At 34.1% G+C, this 24,274-nt stretch overlaps 2 protein-coding genes and 1 pseudogene across 2 annotated transcripts; 2 read left to right on the top strand and 1 right to left on the bottom strand.

Annotated features, from left to right (window-relative positions):
• The first annotated feature begins 2,717 nt into the window (after positions 1–2,717).
• On the top strand, positions 2,718–4,832 carry LOC105424263 (zinc metalloproteinase nas-4-like). Its single transcript, XM_011634399.3, has 4 exons — positions 2,718–3,111; positions 3,540–3,842; positions 4,237–4,370; positions 4,620–4,832. The coding sequence occupies exons 1-4, from the start codon at positions 2,820–2,822 to the stop codon at positions 4,704–4,706; spliced, it is 816 nt and encodes a 271-aa protein (XP_011632701.2). The 5' UTR covers positions 2,718–2,819; the 3' UTR covers positions 4,707–4,832.
• Positions 4,833–5,871: 1,039 nt separating this feature from the next.
• Positions 5,872–6,630, top strand: LOC105424278 (astacin-like; annotated as a pseudogene).
• A 2,605-nt stretch (positions 6,631–9,235) lies between these two features.
• On the bottom strand, positions 9,236–23,151 carry LOC105424264 (glucose dehydrogenase [FAD, quinone]). The gene is made up of 9 exons (XM_011634400.2): positions 22,997–23,151; positions 18,222–18,391; positions 15,173–15,416; positions 14,642–14,900; positions 14,249–14,509; positions 13,197–13,427; positions 10,662–10,989; positions 10,116–10,384; positions 9,236–10,052 (listed from the first exon to the last, which is right to left on the bottom strand). Exons 2-9 carry the CDS (start codon positions 18,389–18,391, stop codon positions 10,009–10,011), a joined length of 1,806 nt encoding a protein of 601 aa, XP_011632702.2. The 5' UTR covers positions 22,997–23,151; the 3' UTR covers positions 9,236–10,008.
• Positions 23,152–24,274: the final 1,123 nt, after the last annotated feature.

The following is a 24,274-nucleotide window of genomic DNA, read 5'->3' as shown; positions in this document are numbered from 1 at the left end:
ATTCAATGTAACCCAAATTCAATCCAATTGAATACAAAAAACTTTTCCGTATGTGTGTATAAAAATATTATTATACATATAAACGAGTACAAAGGCACTGGTTATTCATTTCAACGTTGACGAGTGTGTACTTTTGAAAATTTTAATCCATTTTCGTTTACTAGGGCATTACTTGAATAGTTTGATTATTGAACAATTTACTCAGTGAATTACCGAATTTGCCTGTAAAATAAAGTATATTTTACGAATTTGCGAATTACAAGAGATTCACATTAGATCTTATGCATCTATATGTGTTTGTATTCACAGAGGCATCTCGACGGTAATATTTTGGATCTTATTGGCGGAATTTTTCAAGGTAACAGCGAAGTAAAACTCGGCCAGAGGGAAGGTTTCAGCAAGAAAGATATTTTAAAAATTAGAAGAATGTATAGATGCGGCAAACGTTCTGTCATAGGTGATTATAATGGCGAGACATACTAATAAAAGAATATTTGATAATTTTGACGTACATTAAGACTAAATGAAAGAGGAAATTCTTGATTAAAATCAATAAGAAAGTTGATAAGAATCTTCACATAATGAAAGAAGAGGACATCTAGTCTTATGTGCAAAACGTATGATTGCGTCTTTTAAAAGACGATATGTAAAACAGCGAATGTAAACAGTATTATTATCTGACAATATTACATTATTTAATCATTATTTAATCATTATGTATTTTTTAATATTATGAATATGTAACATGAATGTACTTTATATATGTATTATAAGATATATATTATGTATTATACACACAAATGCATCGCATTATATGACGTCTTTGGTGTCAAATCTTTCCCGCCAACGACTTCTTATCTTTCCATTCCAATAAATGTTAATTGAATACTAAAATTTTTTAATGAAAGTGGAGAAAATGTACATTGGAAATTTTTCAAGAAGGAAAACATTACGTAATTCCAACTGACAATATACACTCAAAGAAAGAGAGAGATACTCCGCGATGAAATATTCTTTATTTGTACATTATCTTATGAATAATTCAAAGAGAAAAAAATTACTGTAGTAGTGTAATAATAAATTTCTTCTTCTTATATTTATTTTTATGATTAAAAAGAGTTAAATATGTTGGTCGCGATGATACGTTTAAAAATAATTAATTATCCAATTTTGTTATTTATATTTTTTATTCCAATTTTTTATTCATTAACGAATAATATATAAATTATCAAGAAATGATCTTAAATATATGATAGATTAAATAAGGTTAAAATAAAAAAAATTATAAAGAACAGAATAATAAATGATATTACTGATGGATAGATAATAAAGATTATAAACTGTATAATTAAAATAATTTGTATAGCATGATGTTCTCATTAATAAAATTACTTCTTGTTAAATAATTATTATTTATTTTTATATCTATTACATTTTATACGTGGTTGAAAAAACTTTTGAATAATGTATAGTTTTTACAAAAACCTTTATTTACATATTTATCTTAAAATATATAGCTCTTTTTTTATATCGTTTTTTTTTTATTAAAGAAACGTTTAAGTTAAAAAATATATAATTTTTGTTTAGAATTTTTAAAGCAAAATTAAACAATAAAAGTATTAATGTCGAAAACATTTTGAAAAAACTCAACTGATCCTGCGATCTAGACATAAACATAATAAGATGCAAATTTATCTTTCTCAGCTGTTCAAACTTTTTATTTGTTCAAGATATTGTAATAAATAGAAAATTATTTCAGTTGGCTTATTCCATATATTTTTTAATGAACTTTATGTTATGTACAACATATTCTATATATATATATGTTTCAACATATTCTATATATATGTTACAACATATTCTATATATATATATGTATATATGTTATTGTTCTATATATATATATGTTTTCTAATATTAAAGATCGATATTAGAAACCGTTTTGTCATTTGTTATACTTGTAGATAAAAACTTTCATAAGCATATAACTAGATATTGACTTGATAAGCCTATAATTTTGTTGAAAATTAGCAGTATTAAAAGAAATTAAATACTTTATAAAAATTATGTATTTGTCTAATGTCCTTGTATTAAATGTTCTTTTAATTGTCTTTAATTAATCAAAAAAAGAATTAGCAAAGAAGAATTACTTTTATTAAAAATTATTAAATTTATATTAAAAAAATAAGAACGAATTATATTCTAAAAAATATAAAAGTTTATGAATGAATAATAAGTAAGGATCGTTTTATATCTTTTATTTGCTTATATAATATTATATAATACACTATTACATTCATTATTAAATAAATCTTTTGTTAAATAATTATAATTTTGTATTAACTACTTTTATTTTGTTAGTTATATGTTAAACATAATTGTATTAATATAATTTTATATTAAAGCTATTCTTTTTTTTAATCTTATGCGTTTGATTTAGATAAATATATAAATACTAAACTTACGATATTAGAAAGAGTGAAATTAAATGATTTAATTAAATTAATTTAAATTCAATGTACATTCTGTAATAAAATTATTTACCTGAAATTTGTATATATAAAAAAATATGTAAAAAGGAAGAAAGCATTATATTATCAATCAATCAATCACACTCATTGGCAAGTTTGCGTTGTTTGTGATATGACTTTGTTCGGTATGATTGGCTATCTGATGAAAGACACACAAGTGGGGTGCAGACAATTTTGCGATATAATGTATAAAAAGAGATCCGATCTGAATCTCTGTATTTCTGCAATCGCTTTCATCGTTGTAGGACCATAGGTAAATCGATCCGTCTGAAATCTTAAACTTCGATCATGTGTCGATCGATCATTTTTGCGTGGGCGCTTTTCGTCTTTACGACGTTTACGTCGTCAGGACCAGTCTCTCTCGTGGATGTTGATGGATCGTTTAGCATGATTCCAAACGAAGAATCGGGAATCAAGGTAGCCCAATGGACCGAGAATATGAAGATGAATCCCGAGGAATTAGGCAGCTATTTGGAGGGAGATATTATCCTCACCAAAGATAGTGCAAGGAATGGTGCAGCAGACGAGTCTCTCCGTTGGCCTAATGGCATTATTCCCTTCGTGATCACCGGTAACTTCAGTAAGTATTTCCAATAAGAATTTATATGCCCGTGTTGAAAAATATTATGATATTCCTTAGAGTAAAATAAAAAAGTGAAATAAAAAAGTAATCATTTTTAGTGATACTTTATATGTTTATATAATTTGGCTTGTAGAATGGTGCTATATTTCAAAATACAAGTATAAAAAATAACTTGTAAGTAATATAATCAAATTAGTTTAATTTAAAACAAATGCACTTTTGACTTTTAAAATTAAAATGAGGTAAAACAATTATTATTATAAAATTATTATTAACTTATTTTACATGAGGATAAAATGAGGAAAGTTAAATAGAAACAAAAAAATCAACAGTGTTTGCTTATGTATTTAATAGATGATAAATATTCTTATGTGTTCAATAATGTTTTAATTTAATAATTTCCATATTTCAATTTTTAATTGCAGATGCTCAACAGAAGGCACTTATACAAGCAGCGATGAAAGAATATGAAACAAAGACATGTATCAGATTTGTAAAAAGGACGAACCAAAAAGATTACATCAATATTGTTAGCGACAATACTGGATGTTGGAGTTACGTTGGCAAGATCGGTGGTGAGCAAAAAGTTAACTTGCAGAGACCTGGTTGTATTACACAGATAGGTACTGTGATACATGAACTCCTGCACGCATGCGGTTTTTGGCATGAGCAAAGTAGAAGTGACCGAGATAATTACGTGACTATCATTTGGAATAATATTGCATCCGGTATGTATTTATAAATCTATTCAAACAATGAAACACTTACAAGAATTAATTTTTTTATTAAGACAAAAATATATTTGGTATATCAATTAATATTTATTAATATCAAATATTAATTATTTTTATAAATATCAATATATTGATTACATAATTATACATTTTGCAAGCTGGCAATTTTTCTATATTTCTAAAATTAAATACTTGAAAATCGGTAAATATTTTCTTCAGTATATATTCTATTTAAAAAAATATTAATATTCTTAACATTAAAATCTTCTTTATCATACTTCTTGTACCAAAATAATATTTTACTGATAGTAAACGTTGCAATAATTTTGACTGAGAGATTATTTTGTATTATAAATTTCAATTTTTACAATATGTATTATGCCTATAGGTACCGAGAATAATTTCGATAAGATGAATCCAAATCAAGTCCTTGACCTCGGTGTTGGTTACGATTACAGCAGCGTGATGCATTATTCGGCATATGCGTTCTCTAAGAATGGCAGAAAAACTATTGAGACCAAAGTAAGTGTAATCGTTTTCATAAAACGGTTTTTATTACTAGTTTGATATTAATTTTTCAAGATAGATGCAAGTTATCGATTTGTCAAAAAAAGATAAAAATTCTATCTTTTGTAAATTTGCGAATTATATGCTTTGTCGTGTCAAATCATATAATTCGCAAGTCGTGTCTATATATGCACGTGTGTGTATTATGTTAATATGTAGAAACAATCTTAATAACATAAAGTAATTATTGTTGAAATTTTCCAGAATCCAAACGCAATAATCGGTCAAAGAAAAGGTTTTAGCAAATCAGATATTGAAAAGCTCAACAAAATGTACAAATGCAGCCGCTAATGTAATGATATACGTATTCTATATTTTCATTAGTAATCAGTATTGATGAATGAATACGATTTTGGCAATGTCTCTGTATATTAATAATAAATTTTGAATTAAAAACGTTTAACAAAAACTTCTGCATTATAAAAAAAGAAAAATATTTCCTATATACGTATATGTGTGTGTGTGTGTGTGTGTGTGTGTGTGTGTGTGTGTGTGTGTGTGTGTTTGAGTGTGAGATTACAGTTTTTTTCCTGTATCAACAAACAATGTTCACACTATTATAAATTATAATAATATAATCATTTTTATATATTAAAATATAAGAATGTATTATAATATATTTACACATAAATACAGCATATCCTTCAGAAAGTTTTTCTTTTTTGCCATTTTATTGACGTTAAATAAGGTTTGATTATATATTAAAAGTTCTAAAATGCTCGATATTGATAAGATTATAAAAAATAAGTCTATTTAAAAAATTGAAGATCTTTACTTCCACATGATCAATGTTTTCGGTTTCTTAACATAGTTAATTCATGTGATTTTTATCTAATTTTAATTGAAGAATATAATTAGATTTTTTATTTTGCAACAATGTAATTATGGCAAATATTGGGGTTATTATAAAAATTAGAAGTATTGTTGCTAATTATGATTTTATTGTGCAACTAATGACAATGTCCTTGTTATAATAAACAAGATCGACAAGACAGAAAAAAAACAATACATAATAAGTTTCAGTGATTTGTAGGATCTGATATGTCATACTATTTATTATATACATAAAATTTATAAAAAAATATTTAATTATCTTCTGAAAAAAGAAGAAATGAATTAAAAATAAATTATAACTAGACTATAATTGCCAAATAGCTTTGTATAATATATCTGCATTTGTATAATATATCTGTCATTTACGAAATAATGTCTATATTTTATAATACTACGTTATAAAAGTGATGAGTTCATATCATGGATATTGGTGGGGTATGAAAACTTTTGGGATATAACATATAAAAACTGAAAATAAAATTCGCAAATTTATTTCTGCATTTGCTTTTATCATTACAAAACCGTAGTTACGATGGGAACTAGTTGCTTTGACTCAACGTTAGTCATGTTTTGTCAATTTTCAGTCACTTTAGCATGGATACTTCTCGTCTTTACGACATTCATGTCGGCGGGACCAGTTTTTTTTTCTATAAATGCTTTTAATGAATCGTTTCACACAATTCCGAATGAAGAAGCAGGAGTTGAAGTAGCGCAATGGGTCCCAGGAATGAAGGTAAATCCTGACGAAATGAGCAACTACTTTGACTAAGATATCATGCTCTCAAAAAACGTCATGAGAAACGTTATAAGAAATGAATATTATCGCTGGCCTGGTGATATTATGGCCCTATGCGTGTATCAGTTTTAGTAAGTATCTATAAACAAAACTTTAGTTTTTTGTATTTTAGTAAAAAGAAAAAAGATGCAATAATACAAAAAAAATAAGACTTTTATTATTATTGATTCAATTTATAACTGTGCCTAATGGCTAAAATATAAAAGTGTACATTCAAGAAAATTTGAGTGCTTAATTATTTTTCTCAATATTTAGTGTTTATGAAAGATTTAGAGATAAAGATTTAGAGATAAAGATTTAGAGATAAAGATTTTCATTTTATTCAAAAATTATTTTAGTTTCATTATTGTCATTTTTAAAATTTTAATTACAGCCCAAAATGAATTAAATGTTATATATACTGCAATGAACGAAATTATAAGTCAGACATCACAATGCATCAGATTTACACCAAGGACTAATCATAATGATTACATTCTAGTTCTTAAAAATAATACTGGATGCTGGAGTTCTATAGGTAGGCAGGGCGGTGCACAAATAGTAAACTTACAGGAGAATGGATGTGTATACAAAGGTATATTGTGATGCATGAGTTAACGCACGCAGTCGGCTTCTGACACCAACAGAATGCCACTAACTGAGATGATTGGGTACGGATTGATTGGAATATTATTCCACAAGGTATGTACTGATAATTCAAACAACAAAAGATATACATAAAAATATATACGTAATATACACATAAGATACACGTAAAAATTAAGTTCTTTATTAAATGTTTAATAAAAGCTTATCTCATTTTGTTATTTATTAACATAAAATATTAGTTTTGTAATTAATATTGACTAAAATAAATGCTTCTTTGAAGTTTTTCTAAAGCATTTTTTATGTAGCTATAAGAATTAATTTATTTGAAAAATTCGCGACCTGTTATGCAGATGTCAATAATATATGTATACTTTTTATTATGTTGTAATGCCACATCTGTCACATATTTATAAAATATTAAGTTTAAAAAAAAGACCAAAAAATAATTAAATCTCAAAATATATCAATCTTAAAATTTAATCTTTTATCATCATATTACAAATTTTTCAAATCAAAATTTCGAATATACATGATTGCATTTGATGATGCATTTTGAGAATTTTTAATTTTCTGTCATATACGATGATATGTTGATATTAAAACAACAAACAATTTTTTGTGTTAAAATTATATCTTACTAGGAGTAAACATTATTGATCAACAATGAGATTATTCTTCGTATTTTATATATTTATCTGTATTGTGTGTGTTAAATATCTAGACAAACAACACAACTTCAATAAGTATCTGAGTAAGACTCATCATTTATCACTGACTACAACATTCAATACGATTATGGCAGTATAATGCATTATTCGGCGTATGTGTTTGCTAGAGATCAGAGTAAGCCAACCATTTATGCTACGAGAGTAAGTGAATTTCATTTTTAAAACTTTAAAAACTTTAAAAACTTTACTTTTTTTATAAAATTATTAATTTGTCAGTAACTGCGTTACTAAATTTAATTATAGAAAAAATTACAAACTATTGAATCTGCAATTAAATAAAAGAATGATAGAGTGATAAAGAAAGAAAAAACATTTTATAAATTATGTATTAAATTGTTTACAAATATCGAGTTGTACGTGTACATGTATACATTTTTATGTGTAAAGACTTTTTATTAATGCTATTGCATTATATTTTATTATTAAATTTTTTTATAGGATATGCAAGGTAAAAAAATGAATCAGAGAAATAGTTATAGCTGGGAAGATATTGAGAAGATCAAGAGAATGTACAAATGTTAATATACTAACTAATGTTTGATACTTCAACAACCACTGAATGGATACGATATGGCAATACCTTCATCTTTTAACAAAATTCTTAATTAAAAATATTCTTAATTAAAAATATTTAATAAAATTGTTATATATACTAAAAGAACAGAATGTTTCTTCCGTAGATATCAGCTTTGCACAATAGTACATGTTAATATAATTATTATATATTAAATAAATTATAATATTAAAAATTACATCTCATTTACATCTCACATGTAAATTACGTATTACAATATACATATATAAGTGCAGTATATTTTTTCTCGGCATATTTTTTTCTGTCTTCACCTCTACTACCTTCCTTGATCACTTTGATAAAATGTTGCTTAAGTGTTAATTCAAGATTAACAACAAAGAAAGTATGATTTTTTAAAATAAAATCTTGATTAAGTATTAATGTTCAAAAATAAAGATAAAGAAAAGTGAATTTTTGTTTGATGAAAAAAATGTTCTTGTTTCAATCTAGTGATATCTCTAAAAATGTGTATCGATCTCTAAAAATGTGTAATGCACATAAGAGGGAGATAATTTCAAACTGCATTTCAACTGCAATTTCAAAATTCAACTGCATTGCATTTTTTGTATGGCATATCTTGAGTAATATTAATGAAAATGATATTCAAATTTAGAAACTCTCTTAAAAAAGGAGTTTGTAACATATAAACAATTAAATGCTCGATATCAATAATAAGAATATATAATGACAAATAAGAGTCTTTATTTAAAAAATTAAAGATAATTATAGAAGCCTTCATATGGCCCATATTTCTAGTTCTTCGTAGTGCATTCATGTAGCTTTTATCTATTTTAACTGAAGCCTTCTATTTTAAATGTATGTAAACATTTTATTTCACATATGTTAAACATTGTGTTACATATTTGGATTATTATAAAAATTACAGGCATTGTTGCAAATTGTGTGCTTTTATTGTGCAATAGAGTACGAGTAATAATAACGTCCTTGTTATAATCTTTAACTCTAATATTATTAATTGTTTCCTGTTATTAAAAAAATTGTTAAAAACTTTTATTTAAAACTGTGAAATATATATCGAAAAACATTTGTAAATGTTACACATGTATAAACGTTTATAAGTGAGTAACCAATACACTTATAGTTATCAAGTCATCAGTTTATAATATATTTATTATACACTATAATGTTATAATATTATTTAATTTATAATATAAAGTTCATATATGGAGCTATATATAAAATTATAAAATGTATAAGTTTACATATGTTTCTTTTCTATTTCTTTAGTTAATAATTAGATGCCGATTAAATATTAAAATTTAAAATAAAAACAAGTATATTTCGTGGTACAAATCTTTTTTATTTGTACATCATTACAAGTGATTCATAGGAGAATACACTGCGGCAATGTACTATTTACATTACAACAAAGTTCCTTACTCTATTTATTTTCGGTGGAAATGCAGGAAGATCGCAATCGGACTATTTGTTCATTGCTAATTGCTCAAGAGTTGTCGCAGTTGATAATTCTATTTGATTTGAAAGATACAATCTCTGAAAGATTAACATGAAACTAGCTTAAATATATAACACGTCAAATGCGTGTAAATTATTATATTTTGAATTTTTATGTAACTAAGAAAAGGTGCAATTTATTTTTTACATCAGTAAAAATCTTGCTAAAGAATTATCTTCGATAGATTACTTATCAAAAAATGTACATTTTTAAATAATACTTCAAGTAATTAAAGTAATTAATTAATAATAAAATTATATAAAATTGTTAGAAAAATACCAACTTGTGTGTAGTGCCAAATATATGTTTCTAGCCAAATATTTATAAAAATTCGAATATAACAATCTATAAAAAGATATAAGTATACGCGCAATTAATTTCATTTAATATTTGTCTTTTATCTACCTAATTTTGAATAATATTTTAGTATCTATAATAATAATTATATATATTTAAAAAAATTTTCTAAATATTCTACATTTCTCACAAACTTCTTCATAATTTCGTTATCTATACGAGATTTATGCCCAAGGTCCTTAACGAAATGATAATAGTAAGAACAGTACAATCAAATTGTTTAGTTAAACAAGTTCGAGTCAACCAATCCAGGTCTTCTTGATAAAATCTGCCGCTCTTTCACCTGTAACACATGCACATATACGGATGTAAAAAGAAGAAGACAAAGAGAAGAAGATTTACATACCGATCATAATCGCAGGCGCATTTGTGTTGCCGGACGTTACCCTCGGCATAATACTCGTGTCGGCTACTCTTACACCTCGCACTCCTCTGACTCGCAATTGGCTATCAACTACGGCCATTAAATCGTCTGGCGGTCCCATTTTACAAGATCCTGCCTGATGATTCTCTGGAGCGGTGTCATGACGAACCGCACACTCCCAGTAGGCGTCGCAGCCAAACTTGAGATGCTCGCAATTCTTCACCGGAGTTCGATCCAACTCGAAACCATATCTAAAAAGGATTTTTGTGCAATTCATAATACGTGAAATTAAAAAAAAAATTCCTTTCCTAAAATTAAAAAAAAATTTTTTTTAAATTTCGAAATTTTTAAGTTAATCTTGTTTACAAACAAGACAGTTTGATTTGAACAACAAAAATAATTGCGGACTATGAAAATAATGGCAAAAAGGGAGACGTTTATATTAGTTAAAAATCTTTTTAAAAATTTTGTGGTATCCGCTAAGTGCGTTTCACTTTTTTTCTCATGTGGAAAATTATAAGTTTGTACCTCTTGAGCGCCTGGGTCTCGGATAATCGGATGCTGAACTTAACAGCTTCTACGAGAGCGGCCACATCGTCGGGATGAGTCAAGTATTTGGGGTAGATCAGTGGCTTTGAGAGAGGATCATTGTTTCGTAAGCGCAGATAACCGCGGCTTTTCGGATGCAGAATCGTCGGGATGATGTAGATGCTGCGGTTCGTGCCTTTCTTCTCGCCTACCATACCGGTCTCCGCGCAGTCGGCCAGGTAACCGCCAAAAATTAGCTGCACGTCGGGGTGATCCTCCCTCGGATTAGCGTATTTAGTGTTTATCATCGCCGTCACCTCAGATATTCCTATATAACACAACAAGTATATCTTATTTCCCTCCATTTTCCAAAAATTGATAAATATTATTATATAATTCATTAGATAATATTTTTTTTAGCAAATATATCTAAATAAAAGAGGTAAGTGTGCATAAAAGATAAGTTACAAATAAACTTTTTTTAATACAAAAAACTTTTGTTTTCCAGAGAAACAACTTTGAATATTTGTCAAGTATGCATTCTTGATTGTAAATATTTTATCACTCGACATGTTTATCTTATTGTGTATCTCCAAAATATTTTTTGACATTAAAATAAAATTCGGTAAGTCTCGCTTTCAGGTGGAATTCGAGATACTCGCGTTTCGGCACTCGAAATGTTTCTGCAACATGCTTTATTCATCCGGATCGCATCTTTACGTAATACAATCGAGCCTCGTCCGAATCGCATAACTGATCCGCATGATCAACGTCAAGAGAAGCGACTTTGCGAGCTGTATTTAACGAGAAACAAACCCTGTCCGATTATAATGGTTCGCGCCGCCGGCGTTTCGTGCGCGGCAACGTGATGGACAGAGAGAGAAAGAGAGAGAGAGAGAGAGAGAGAGAGAGAGAGAGAGAGAGAGAGAGAGAGAGGGAGAGACGCGATTTTCAAACGGTGAAGGAATCCAAGCCCCGAAGGTGATGCTCGTTAAGACTCAATTCAGCTCGGGGCTACCGATCGTGCTGGATACCTTAAAAAGTGCTCTGGATTATGAACAAGCTGATCTCGCGTGAGAAGAATACGTTACGGATACAACACACGCGACGGAAATACGTATCTGTATAAATTCCCAAACGATTTACTTCGGCGAATTCCCAACAGTGAAGAAATGCCCTCGCTTCATTCCCACAGGGTTACCCTCCTGCCTTCGTTTATTAACGATCGAAAGGAGTGAACGCGAGTGGAGTGCGAACTAGATGCTGCCCGATCGAAGTTGCCTATAATTGAGCGCGTTAATTAGACGAACGATCTGACGTGACGAGTATCGAACGATCCGAGTACTTTCTATCTTTTTTTTTTTTTCATTCTACCTTTTACCAGCGACATAATAAATACGAGAGTTTACCATAATTAACGTATAGTCTTTTTAAATTGATATTCTATTTCCTAATACAAAATTCAATTTAGCTTAACTTGATTGGGCATGCAAATGTTGAAATGACAGTCGTACAACGCGGACGAGTTGTTAATATTAATTTATTAAAGCACTAATGCAAATATCAAATTATTTACTATTGATGTCTCAATCTTAAGTGGTCATCAGTCATTGATGTTGTCATAAATTAATATTTCCGCGCTTAAATTAATAATACTCCGACGAAAGAGAAATTATTAACTGTTGACATGTATAAAAGTTAGATTAGATAATTACTTTTCACTTAGCAGGTTCTTTTATCATTGAGCTTCTGAGACTTTTTCTTAACCTTTCCTTTTCGGATAATAGATAATTGGAAAAGAATAGTGCAGCTTAATATACGCTTATAATGTAGAGAGAGAGAGAGAGAGAGAGAGAGAGAGAGAGAGAGAGAGAGAGTGCCCGAAGTAGGATCGTCGGATAATTCGCATTGACAAATCGTAAAAGGAAAGTCACGAGAGCCTCGTGCGAGATGGCGACCGGCTTTAAAATCGGCCCGCAATTTGGATGACGGTAAATAGATCTGTCGGTCGGGATAAGTCACGTAATCGCGGGTCGACAGAACCACGAACGTGACCATTGTGCAATAATACACTTTCACTACTCGTGCACGAAGCTCGTGAATTAATGCTCCGAGATGCAACATCCTTCGAACATGGTAAACAGGAAGGAGAAGCAGGCTACTTTAACACGACCGCGTTGCGCCGATCAATGAAATTGCAACCCTAGAGAGGGTCTCGACCCGAGTCTCGAGTTCTAATGTAACAACGATGACGATTTACATTTATTATCTAATCCCCAAAGTACCGTTTCATGCACTTGATGCGAGTTCTTTTTTTAAAGTGATACGTATTCTTTATTCCATTTTCTTTTCCATTTTTTCTATTTCTTCCAATTATTATAACAAGTTATTATAACTTCAAACTCTTTCTTTTATGTACTTGAATGCATTATTATTTTCAAGAAATTTTTTTTTAGAAAAGATATATATTTCGTTTTGTTTTACTTTTGGACGATGAATAATTTCTTTGGGTAATCGTTTAAAGCAGACTCTTACCTGTGCCAGACATCAGGCCGTCCCTGAAGAGTAAGTATTCCATGGCAGTCGCCCAATTGAGAGGAGTAGTATCGGTGTCGTTGATGGTGAAGGTCATCGCGTAGGCGACATGGTTATGAAGATTCTTGCCGACTCCCGGGAGATCATGAACAACCGGTATATCTACAGCATTGAGCTCCTCTCGAGGTCCTATACCGCTGTTTAAGAGGATTTGCGGCGAATTAACGGCACCTAAACACACGCGATGATTTAATTGTAGAGATTATGCGGATAATAGCAGCGCTAAATATACGACAACTGATGACACGTTTTACTGTCGGATAATATAAACATAAAAAGATAATGTAAATACGTTTGTGTAATTAAATGTTTATGAAGTCGGTCTGAAAGAAAGAAAAATTATTTTTTTACGATTTTATTATCTACTGATAGATTTTTGAAGACGAGGAATTTATCAACGCGTACTTATCATATCTTTTGTATTGTCTTTTTGCAGTCTAAATTATTTCTGTATAGATAAACGAAAAGATTTTATTTTCAATTTTATTTAATCGATGACTCTAATATAAATCTTCGATTTTTTATTATTTAGACAATTTACAAAAATTTTTCAAATATACAATTTATTGATCATAGTCTTGTACTGACTTAAACATTTGAAGAATTACGAAAAAAATTATCGCAAAACACAGTCTGTCAAGATCAACTCGACAGAATGTAAAGGGTTAATGCAACTGCGAAGCTCAATCAGCAGCATCTCGAGATGCACAATTCGTATTGTCTGAGAGAAATCGATTACTTCTCGATTACCTCGAGAATTTGTAGAAAGATAATTAGTATTTTTAAACATAGATTTCTACATTTATCTACAATCTTCAGCATAGATTGTAGTTGCTTCTCTCCAGCTTGTCCTCGTGTCGAAGGTAAGATAGCACTCGACATACTCGAGTATTCCGGATAGAAGAAGAGGGATTTGTCTGACTCGTTTTAAATTACACACGAATGCTCGTCGACTTGAAGCGTTCGTTATCTTAATTAATTAGTGGAATTACCTCCGCTCACGACTACTTCCTTTGCCACCGAAACGTGTTTCATCATTCCGTCGTGAACGAATTCGACACCGACCGCCCTCTTATTCTCGTCGAACATGATCTTCGTCGCCGTCGAGTTCAACATTATGTGGAGATTTGGACGATTCCGGGCGGGACGCAGAAAAGCACGAGCCGTGGAAAGTCGCGAACCATTTCTGGATGTGGTTTGCGCTATGGCGAATCCGGTATGCGTCCTCCCGTTCAGATCGACCGTGTCGTACCCTACAGATAGGAGTGATTGAAGAAGAGTGTGACAAAAACAATCCAACGGTCTAGGATCTCTTTAATCGATCTTAATGGATCGATGAAGGTAAAGGTTGTTCGAATCACTCAAGTCTCACGATTTACACGTACCCAATTCCTTTCCGGCCTCCAGAAGAGCGAAACTCAACGGCGGATGATAAGGAAACTGCATGACCGTGAGCGGCCCGCCGACTCCGTGGTAACCGTAATCCATGTTGTTTACTTGCTGATTATCCTCGCTTCTTATAAAATATGGAAGGACGTCATTGTAGGACCATCCGACGTTGCCGAGTTTAGCCCAATCGTCGTAATCCTTGCGCGATCCTCTCATGTACGTCATTCCGTTCATAACGCTGGTACCGCCAAGGACCTATTTTTACATTTGTGTTTGTGATTTCGTATTATCATTATGGATACTCAACGTACAAATGTCTCTGACGAAGAAACATTTGCCAATTTTACATTAAAGTTACTTTAAAAATATAGTTCCAAAGTTTATTAAATTTATGATTGCATGAAAGGATACTGAATATATTTTTCTTCAATAGAAATATTACACTTTTAGCTTCAACATAATTTACGTCAAGAATATACTGGCATCGGAGACGTCTCTCTTTTTTCTTTTTCTTTGATCCTACGTACTTTTCCTCTAGGCCAGTAACATTGTCTATGTTCCTTGTTTAAGCAAGCATCGTTCTCGCTCTCGGTGGTATACTGCCAGTCAATATCGCTGCCGATGAAATTGAAGAAGAACGAAGGTATTTGAGTGCCCGTCGGCTCGTCCAATCCGGCTTCCAACAGCAATACGGAAAATCTAGGTTCCTCCGACAATCTGGCCGCCACAGTCGCACCTGCACTACCTCCTCCGATCACTACGAAATCGTACCTAAAAAAAAAAAAAAAAAAAAAGAAATGTTCATCGAATTTTTAATTTATGAATTCATATATATTGACAAAAACAATTACAGGAATATCATTTAATTTTTTACAGATGTATGCGTACAAATTCGTCTACCTTTTTGTGTTTAATCACAAGATCTCGTCACGGATTTATTTCGGCTCTTCTCCACGACTTAGAAAACGACATTTCGAAAGCAAGATTGTCATGCCGACGCGGAAGATTGCTTCGTTCCGACAATTTACGACGTACCCTCATTTACGAAAGACATGTTAATTAGCACGGTTGTGTTATTATTAAGCGATCTTCTTAGCTTTAATGAATTAGAAACTGGGCTACAGGGACAGCGAGGAGAAATTATCACTTTAGAAAAGTGAGAAATTAAACTCACTGTTTCTCTCTCTCTCATGACAAATCTTCCTCTCTTCTCAGTCGAATAATTATATCAGTCATTATCAATACATAATTAATAATGAAATAAGTACTCTGATGTTTAATCAATCTACTAAATCCTATTCCTAATCTGCCTAGTAGGTGCTAATAATTGTTACGTCATCGACGTTGGCAAATTCGATCGATTTCGCGCCCCACCAGGCCTCCGTATTGGGGACGGTGCACCCTTTCCCTTCTAGCTACGCCTCTCTGCCCGACATCGGGCGAAAGGCTGGTTTCTCAGGAGGTTGCTCGGGACGATCGTAAGTGGTATATGTTCTCAGTTGAATGCCACGGCGTGCCCGTATCCGTATATACATTACGCGGGACAATGACATACTTTTACGCGCGTGACTCGATAGAATTGCGCACACGTATGATATTCCATAGGATCTGCCCTTTAAACAATCTAATTTTTCCTCGAAATCACCGAGAGTTTCGCGCTCTTTTGTAAATATCAAAAGACGAAAGTCTTGAAAAAAAAATATCGAATTTAAGAAGAATCGATATTTTACCGATGTGCTTCGTGCGATCGTAGTTATGAAGAAAATCGATGCCTTTCAATTGGGGAACGGGGATATCGTTTTTACTCAGATATGGAGATCTTTTGCGTTTTATCTTAATTTGTTTTATTAATGTCTTTAGCAGACCTAGACTATTGGACATGTGAAACATGCGTGACGTAAATGTAATACGCCTTACATCAGTTTGCTTTAGATATATATCTCGCTGTTGTCATCATATCAAAATCTAATTTTTAAAAATTATCAATGGACATCCGAGACAATGTATATAAATAAAGGTTTCTCATGTTACTTATGCAAATACTGGAATGAATACGGCAAGTGATTCAGGTTTGTGTAATTGCTGGCGGTGGTGTGTAACGAGAAGTCGAGATACGCATAAGCGCTATTAAACCTGTTTCCATCTTCGCTAAACGGGTTTGTCTGTGACACGTAATAAACTTCGTTGCATGTCCTTCTTTTCATCTCTTTTTTTTTTTTTTATTGACGATCGCGGTTTTGCAGATCACTTTGCGTCCTTCGTGCATGATAGGCCACGACGGGCTTAGTTTTAACAGATTTTCAGTTTTCTTATACTTGAATATTAGTTTACGCGACAAGCGTAAATGATGACATTTCGAAAACATTCGAAGACATTTAGAAAAATTTCGAAAACTACATACAGATTTGAATTTATATATAAATATTTTATGTAATTATAATTATTTCCCATAATTGCATTAATACTGTAATATTTAATATAATTATAATTATTATTATATATAAATCTATTTTCTCTCATTATAGTGGCTCGGCGCATTTTCGTTGCTTCTTGCTCCTCGCAAGCTCTCTGCTCCTTTCGCGCATCGGTGCGTGCAGCGCAGGTGCGCGTCGATGCGACGACCAGATGTGACGCAACGAGAAGAGATGCATCGGAACAATGGCCCGCGGTATTACGTACGCGCGTATACAACGATCTCGCGGATAGCGGCGCGCGGTGGATGCTCGTTTCTTTTCCACGTGAGGGGGAAGGGGAGGCACGGCGAAGAAGAGCGCCGGTAGTAAAGACGGCTGTGTTCCTTGCGGTATTACGTGAGTAACATGCGCCCGCGACACAATCGTAACACGGGCCCGTATTTAAGATTCGTCGCGGAACGCTTCCCGCGGATGCGCGATGCTCTCTTCTTCGCGGAAGAAATCTCTCCCCGTCGATAAACGTCGGGAGATCCCACACGCTCGCGGGAGGAAAGAGGAAAAAAATAGAGAAGAAAATGGGGCGACGTGCGTGTTGTTACATCCACAGCGCGCGCACAATGCGGCGTATCGCGAGATAAGGAGATAACGGATCGGACGGATGGGAGTCGTCCTCGCGCGATCGTATCTCCCGACCTCGGTCGGATGATCAAACAATGTAAAAATAAGGAAGGCACCTTCGCGAGTCCTAAGCTGATTTCCCGTTGGCTCGAGGTTAATCGTTGATAACCGCGATTATCGGCCGGATTGACACTCCAATTACAGCCCCGCGATCAGCGAATCATTTAGCCGATCATTTATCTGTGAACATGCGTTTTCAACATGCGTGCGAATGTTCGAGAGATACATTTCTAATCTCCTTTCATTTTCTCTCGTCGAGTCGATGTCATTTACTTCGTTAATAGATTATGCGCATTGATTACGATGAGTGACCGACGCGTGCGTATTTCTTGCTCTGTACTCCCGCCGTTATCGCGCAATCGTCAAACGAAATCGCTTTAAAGGCGGGATCCGATCGGGTTCTTCTTCTCTCATTTACCCGTGACCCATATATACATATGTATTCGAATTTAACCTTTAACAGCCTTCGCCGTATGAAATTCACCTCGTATTGACATTGCTCGGCGGTGAGGGTCTGTTACACGGGTCCTCGAGGTCGCACTGGCTGCGCAGGAAGACTTCGAGCAGTCCCATGAAGAGCATGAAGGACGAGCCGCCGCATGTCGAGGCCAAAGTGGGTCCTGTGGACGCGGTCAACGGACAGTTGCAACTCATCTGGAACAGAAACGACGTTGTTTCGCCGCGTGAGAGATGACTCGGCGCAATCGATCGCATCGTCACGTCGAGACGACTTGCCTCGGGACTTGCCTCGAGACGACGAACCACTCTCTCAAGGATTTAATTTGAAACCGAAGCGGCTTTTTGTAAAGTGTTCTTTCGTACACTATTAAGTAACGTCTATTAGGAAAGGAATTTATCAGATTGTCGCACGAATTAATTCCAAGGAGAACGTTACTAAACTGCGCCACTAAAATAACTAACCGCAGAGATGCATGATCGCTTAATTTATGCATATTACCGATGCGATTACGTAAATATAAGATAATCCTATATCTCCTCACGTGCCCGGAGATAACGGTACCTGTCACAGTTTTTTTTTTTTTTTTTTTTTATTGCAACATGATTATACAGATTATAAGATGATTGCCTCTTGATTGGCACCGTCGCTCTTAACACTATTTCTCCCGCTATCCATTTCAAATATCCTCGATTGCCGGAGAGGCAAAGCGCGTGATCCGCGAAAGTAATATTTTCATTCGGCAAAGGAGCAAGAGCATCCAAACAATATCCCTTAACCGGTCATGCACCAGTGCAGTCCGCTCCACCGAGAGCGCATTTATCTTCGATTCGATGCATCGCCGGCGGACCATGAAAACCGAGCTCCGCTTCGCGGAGAACAAAAGCCCAAACGAGAGTGAGAGTGCGCATACCGAGACCGACGTCGCCGTCGTCGTCGTCGTCGTCGTCGTCGTCATCAACGTCGTAACGAACATGTAGATGCCTCGTAATCGAGTGTTTTCCACTCGTAAATTCATTCAGCTTCATCGAGGCCGGCGAGAGACGATCGGGAGCGTGCGTGTTGCGGCTCCTTACACGAACTGCACGTGCTTTCTACAATGCGGCGCGCTCTCGGCAGCGGAATGCACGCCGCGCGCGCGTGTATATAGATGCGGTGAAATTTTTTTCTTTACGCCGCGTGTTTCCTCTTCCGACGTTTCTCACAGTCGGGATACATAACGCCGAGGGAGGCGTAACGCGCCGAATGTTGCCGGCGCGAATTCGCGAGTGAAGCGTAACGTGCGGATCATCACATGCAATCACGGGCGCCGCTCCAATTTTCAATGGGAAGGAACGAGAGAATCGTGGCGCAGAAAGAAATCCGCGAGAGAAAGAGAAAAGGTCTGGGTGCCAAGGCCGATAATATCGCAAATAATTGCGATCGTATCTCCGAGACACGCGGATGATTGGATTGGTCCCTGGATTCCTAGAGCCTTCCTACAAATTTCCAAATCGTTTATTCGTTTAAAAAAAAAAAAAAGGAAAAAAAAAGGAAAAAGTAAAAGTTTCCCTCTTGACAAAGTCAGTGATTTTTCGTCCGCATCGAAAATCCGTTATCCAGTCCGCTGGATTTTTTTTTCATTAAAGCCGAGATGGATCTCTATAATGAGACACGATTTTTATCACCGAAATCAGATCCGACGGCTCGTTGTATCGCACGGATGTACATGACACAACACGATGAGGAGGTAAGGAAACAGAAGGAGAAGCTGTAAAATAGCGTGACTTTCGTAATCGACGGCGAGACAGTGCGCGGTTCTCGGTCAGTGAACGTAACGGTGTTGAGGCTTTGCGAAGGAGCGTACACACTCGAGAAACGTGTAGCTGCAGGCGAATTCGGGCTCCTGCGATTACGTACTAAACTATCATAATATATTATTTGCCACAATGGCCGAATGTAATAAACAAAGCTCGACGATTAAATCCCGGAATGAGGAAGCTCGTTCTATTTGTATATCCTGTCCAAGGAAACAGTACAATGGTAATAACGATTGTTGAGTGAAATCGAGATATTGGAAATGTCCGGTGCTAATATTTACACAAATTTAATTTAATAATAAATTAAAAATTCAATTCAATATTAAATAAATTCAATATTAAGCGCGCAATTCACAATTAATATTATTCGTGGATTGCGCGTTTATTTGTTATATGCATTCATATAAAAGAATTAATTGAAGAAATTAAAGAAATGCAATATGTAAATATCGACAGGATATCGATATAAATGATAAAATAAAATATATATTGATACACAGTTCGCTCAGTTGCACTTCCGCTGCTTTCAGAAAGAACGGTATACCTGTTTAATTAGAATGATCAGATTTTTATTATCCCTTTTGTGCACTCAACGGGAGACATTAATGCGTTTCCTGATTGATTTGCGCGCCGTCCAAGTCCGCTGAATATCTTTCGCTCGAAATGGAAAATCGCAATGAAGGAGGTAATTTTCGATCATTTAGAGTAATGGAAATATGATTTTGCGTAATTCTTTACGATTTACCATCATCACACGTGCGTGCGTACGTGCGTATATGCATCAACCGGTCATTGAGAAATTGTGCTTATTCGTAATTCTAGCAATTCCGAAGAACGCGCCTCGCTTCCCATTTTACGCAAATTGTCGCAATGCTTAAACCATGGACAATGACGAAGCGAGTCCTCTCTCTCCCTAGAAATTTCCCATCGCGCTCCATTCATTTGCGCTTAGACATCTCGGTGTGATTGAATATTTCTTTCATTCTGTCATCAGGGTTTTCAGAAATTGTTAGAGACGAGAAAATCCTCGTAATCCTCGTATCCTTTGTAATTATATTTATGATTCGTTTCGATTTCTCTATAACCACGAGATTATTCCGTTCTCGCGTGAACGTTAACTGACGTTCCGTATTTTTCTAGTTGCTATTCCCGTATTGTTGTCCGATGTATGTTACACGCAACGTATCTCGTACGTCAATCACGTAACAAATTTACAGTTTGACCACCGTAATGATTGTTTGCACGGGAATCTATCGCAGCGGAGAGGGTGTTAGTTGGAATTTATGTAACTTGAAAAAAGCTTAACGTCGGTGTTAACAACGCAACCGCCGCGAAATATCCTTTCTCGCAAATTACCGCACGCTTCTCGATTCTCGAGCACGAAAATGCAGACATTACATGCCACGTTACATGTTTCCCAATGTGATTTTCCATATCGGTTTCATCTATTTCGCTGTGTTCAATCTTCATATCACACGTACGTACACTCAGTTCCGACGGATGTCTTCGATATATTGTGGCGATTTGATTACGGCGTAATTACGTAAAGCGTTACGCGCGAGATGATTTCAATGACTCTTTCGAGTAATCTTAATTTTTATATAATTACAGGATATTCGATAACGGTAAATTTCACTATGACAAATCAATATGATTGAGACGACATTATTATTGTCTTCGGCCGGATGTCTGCCTGATTGCTTTTTAATGAATGTACCTGTGCAAGACTGCCAGGTATTTAAATCATATATTGAACGATTATGTCTCGCGTGCTTTATAATTTTTATAAATTCCAAGTAATTTCATTAGATAAATTATTGTTCTCATGACAGGTCGTTTTTTTTTATTTCATAATCGCGTGCAATCTCGAAACGAAGAGTGCAGTTATGATAATTTAAAAATTACGTTGATAAATGGATTAAAAATTATCGCATTACGTTTTTTATCTCTCACTTAATTTATCGATACGAATCTCTCAAGGTTTCCTGCGAGTAGATATCGTTGATTCTGCCGATATTATTATTCTGCCGATATTATTATTCATAATCGATGAGAGGAGGACACATATCATACGTCTTGTTACAGTGGCATTTGTAACATTTCAAGGGAAAGGTAGTTTCGATGATGCTTAATGCCAAGGTATACGATTAACATGCGGCAAATTAATTCTACACCTCCGCGTTTATTTAATATATTTCAATTAATTAACTATATTATACAAGGACACAATTTCTAGTGGCAAAAACGCGTCAGGCATGTTTTTAATATACATTAGAGATATGAAGACATGGCTCAGATGTGCCTTTCACTCATTTTCTGTTAGATAAATGTAAATATACGAACACTTTTGCATTTATAGATGTATTTCTATAAGATATTACATATGACGCTTCTTTTCCGGTTGATAGATAGTTATCAGTTAATCCTCTAATAAGAATTTTCATGTTTCTGTCGCGCGTATATCGCGCGAAAATAATAATCATAATATTCGTCAGGATTCATTAGGATTTATCGGATATTATTTTAAAAAATTTAGCTTGCCTTGATATAATTTTTTATTTTATGTGATTTATTTCTATAAGAATATTGATAAAAAAATTAAGTAATTAATTAAAATTAATTTATCAAAAATTAATTAAAAACCAAATATTGATAAGAAATTAACTAATAAAACTAAAAAGTAAATAAATAAATAATTCATCAATAATTAAATTAAGATAGAAAAAAAACTTTCTAATTTTCTTCCTGTTTTTCTATTCTTTCTCAATAATAATGATAAAGAAATAAATCGACAAAAATTAATTAAATTTTCATTAGTTTACGCTTATAATTCACATATATGGAAACTGTAGATTAATCATCTCGATTCCACTATCACAAGTGAAGAGTTGCAGAGATCGTCTTCTACAAACCTCGGCCTTTTGGCTCTCGCCAAAATTATACCGGTTTCAAGGTCTGATAGTTCTTACCGAGTACCAGAGGCGTAAAGGGCAAGGAACTTACCTTTCAAGGATGGTCACCCCGTATCCTTCGAAAGATAATTGCTCGATTGCTGGGGGAGCCCGCAGCACCGGTGCGGAAAAGACGCACGAGAGAAAAGCGTAGCTCGCGGTACCGCGATCAACGGCCGACTAGGCCGGTACCATTCCCCATCGCCGTGGTAATATTCGACAACTTCCACCACTTCCACCACCCTTCTCTCTTCTACTTCGCACTCGCCAGGAGCAGATTCGGAAATTTACGTGGTGCGACTAGTCCCATCATAAGGAAATTTCGTGACGAGCGGAGGAACCGGTAGGCGCTAATTAAAAGATTGCGAACGCCTCTGAAAATCTCGTAATGACAAAGAAATTCCGCGACGGGTGATACATCACGATTACAAATTGCTGATTGTTGCTCGCCGCGAATTTAAATCAACCATGTTCATAGGGATATTCGTTAAAGGCTTAATATAGCATATCTTACTCCAAATTGAGTAATTATTAATTAAGGAATAAGTATAATAGTGAGTCAATTTAAATGATTATTTCTAATTTCCTTATATTATATTTGCAACGTACCCCAAAAATCTTCCTAATTGACTTAATAAAATTTAAAAATAATGCATTTAATATGGTTAATTCACCCAACGTAATCGAGGCGCGAAAGAGAAACGATATCGTGTTGGATAAATTTGTTTTCTGTAGAGACGCAGACTAACATCATTCTTCAAAGTCCGCAAAATGCTGCAATTTCTCGCTGCCATTATATTTGTATGTTTGTTCGCTCTATCCCCCGGGCTAATAATCGCGGTTTCGGCGCGGTTTACGAGCGAATGAATCCCGCCGTCTTTAAAATCCCGCCGTGGAAAGGAAAAGGAAAGGAGGCGACGATAAGGAGGCGGTAAAAAGTATTCATAAATTTCGTGCTCGATCAGAACCGGTACCGTTTCCCATCACGATCCCGTCATTTGGATGTCGCTGATGTTGTCGTAGCTCTCGTGACTGTAATGCTCGTTGTACGCCGCTCGCTCGTTGTTTCTCCCATTATTGTTACGGGCGTGATGGAGTGACGCTTCGTAGGAGGATGACATTAGCGAACGTTCGTTCGCCCGAATAATTCGTCGAAAGGGAACGTGAATATCGCGCTGAAACCGAAATTCGAAACCGGTTTCGAGCAGAGTCAGATGCAGAAGAAAATAAAAAATGTTGAGATGTCGCTCGCGAGTTCCGATACCTGATTTTCTCCTTCGTTTAACGGAACGTTCAAAAGTCGCCTGGAAGAGAATCCTCGCGCCTCGAT

Source organism: Pogonomyrmex barbatus, unplaced genomic scaffold, assembly GCF_055798465.1.
Source record: "Pogonomyrmex barbatus isolate J1 unplaced genomic scaffold, ASM5579846v1 scaffold10, whole genome shotgun sequence".
Lineage (NCBI taxonomy): Eukaryota > Metazoa > Arthropoda > Insecta > Hymenoptera > Formicidae > Pogonomyrmex > Pogonomyrmex barbatus.
This window is presented reverse-complemented; position numbering and strand designations above follow the sequence as displayed.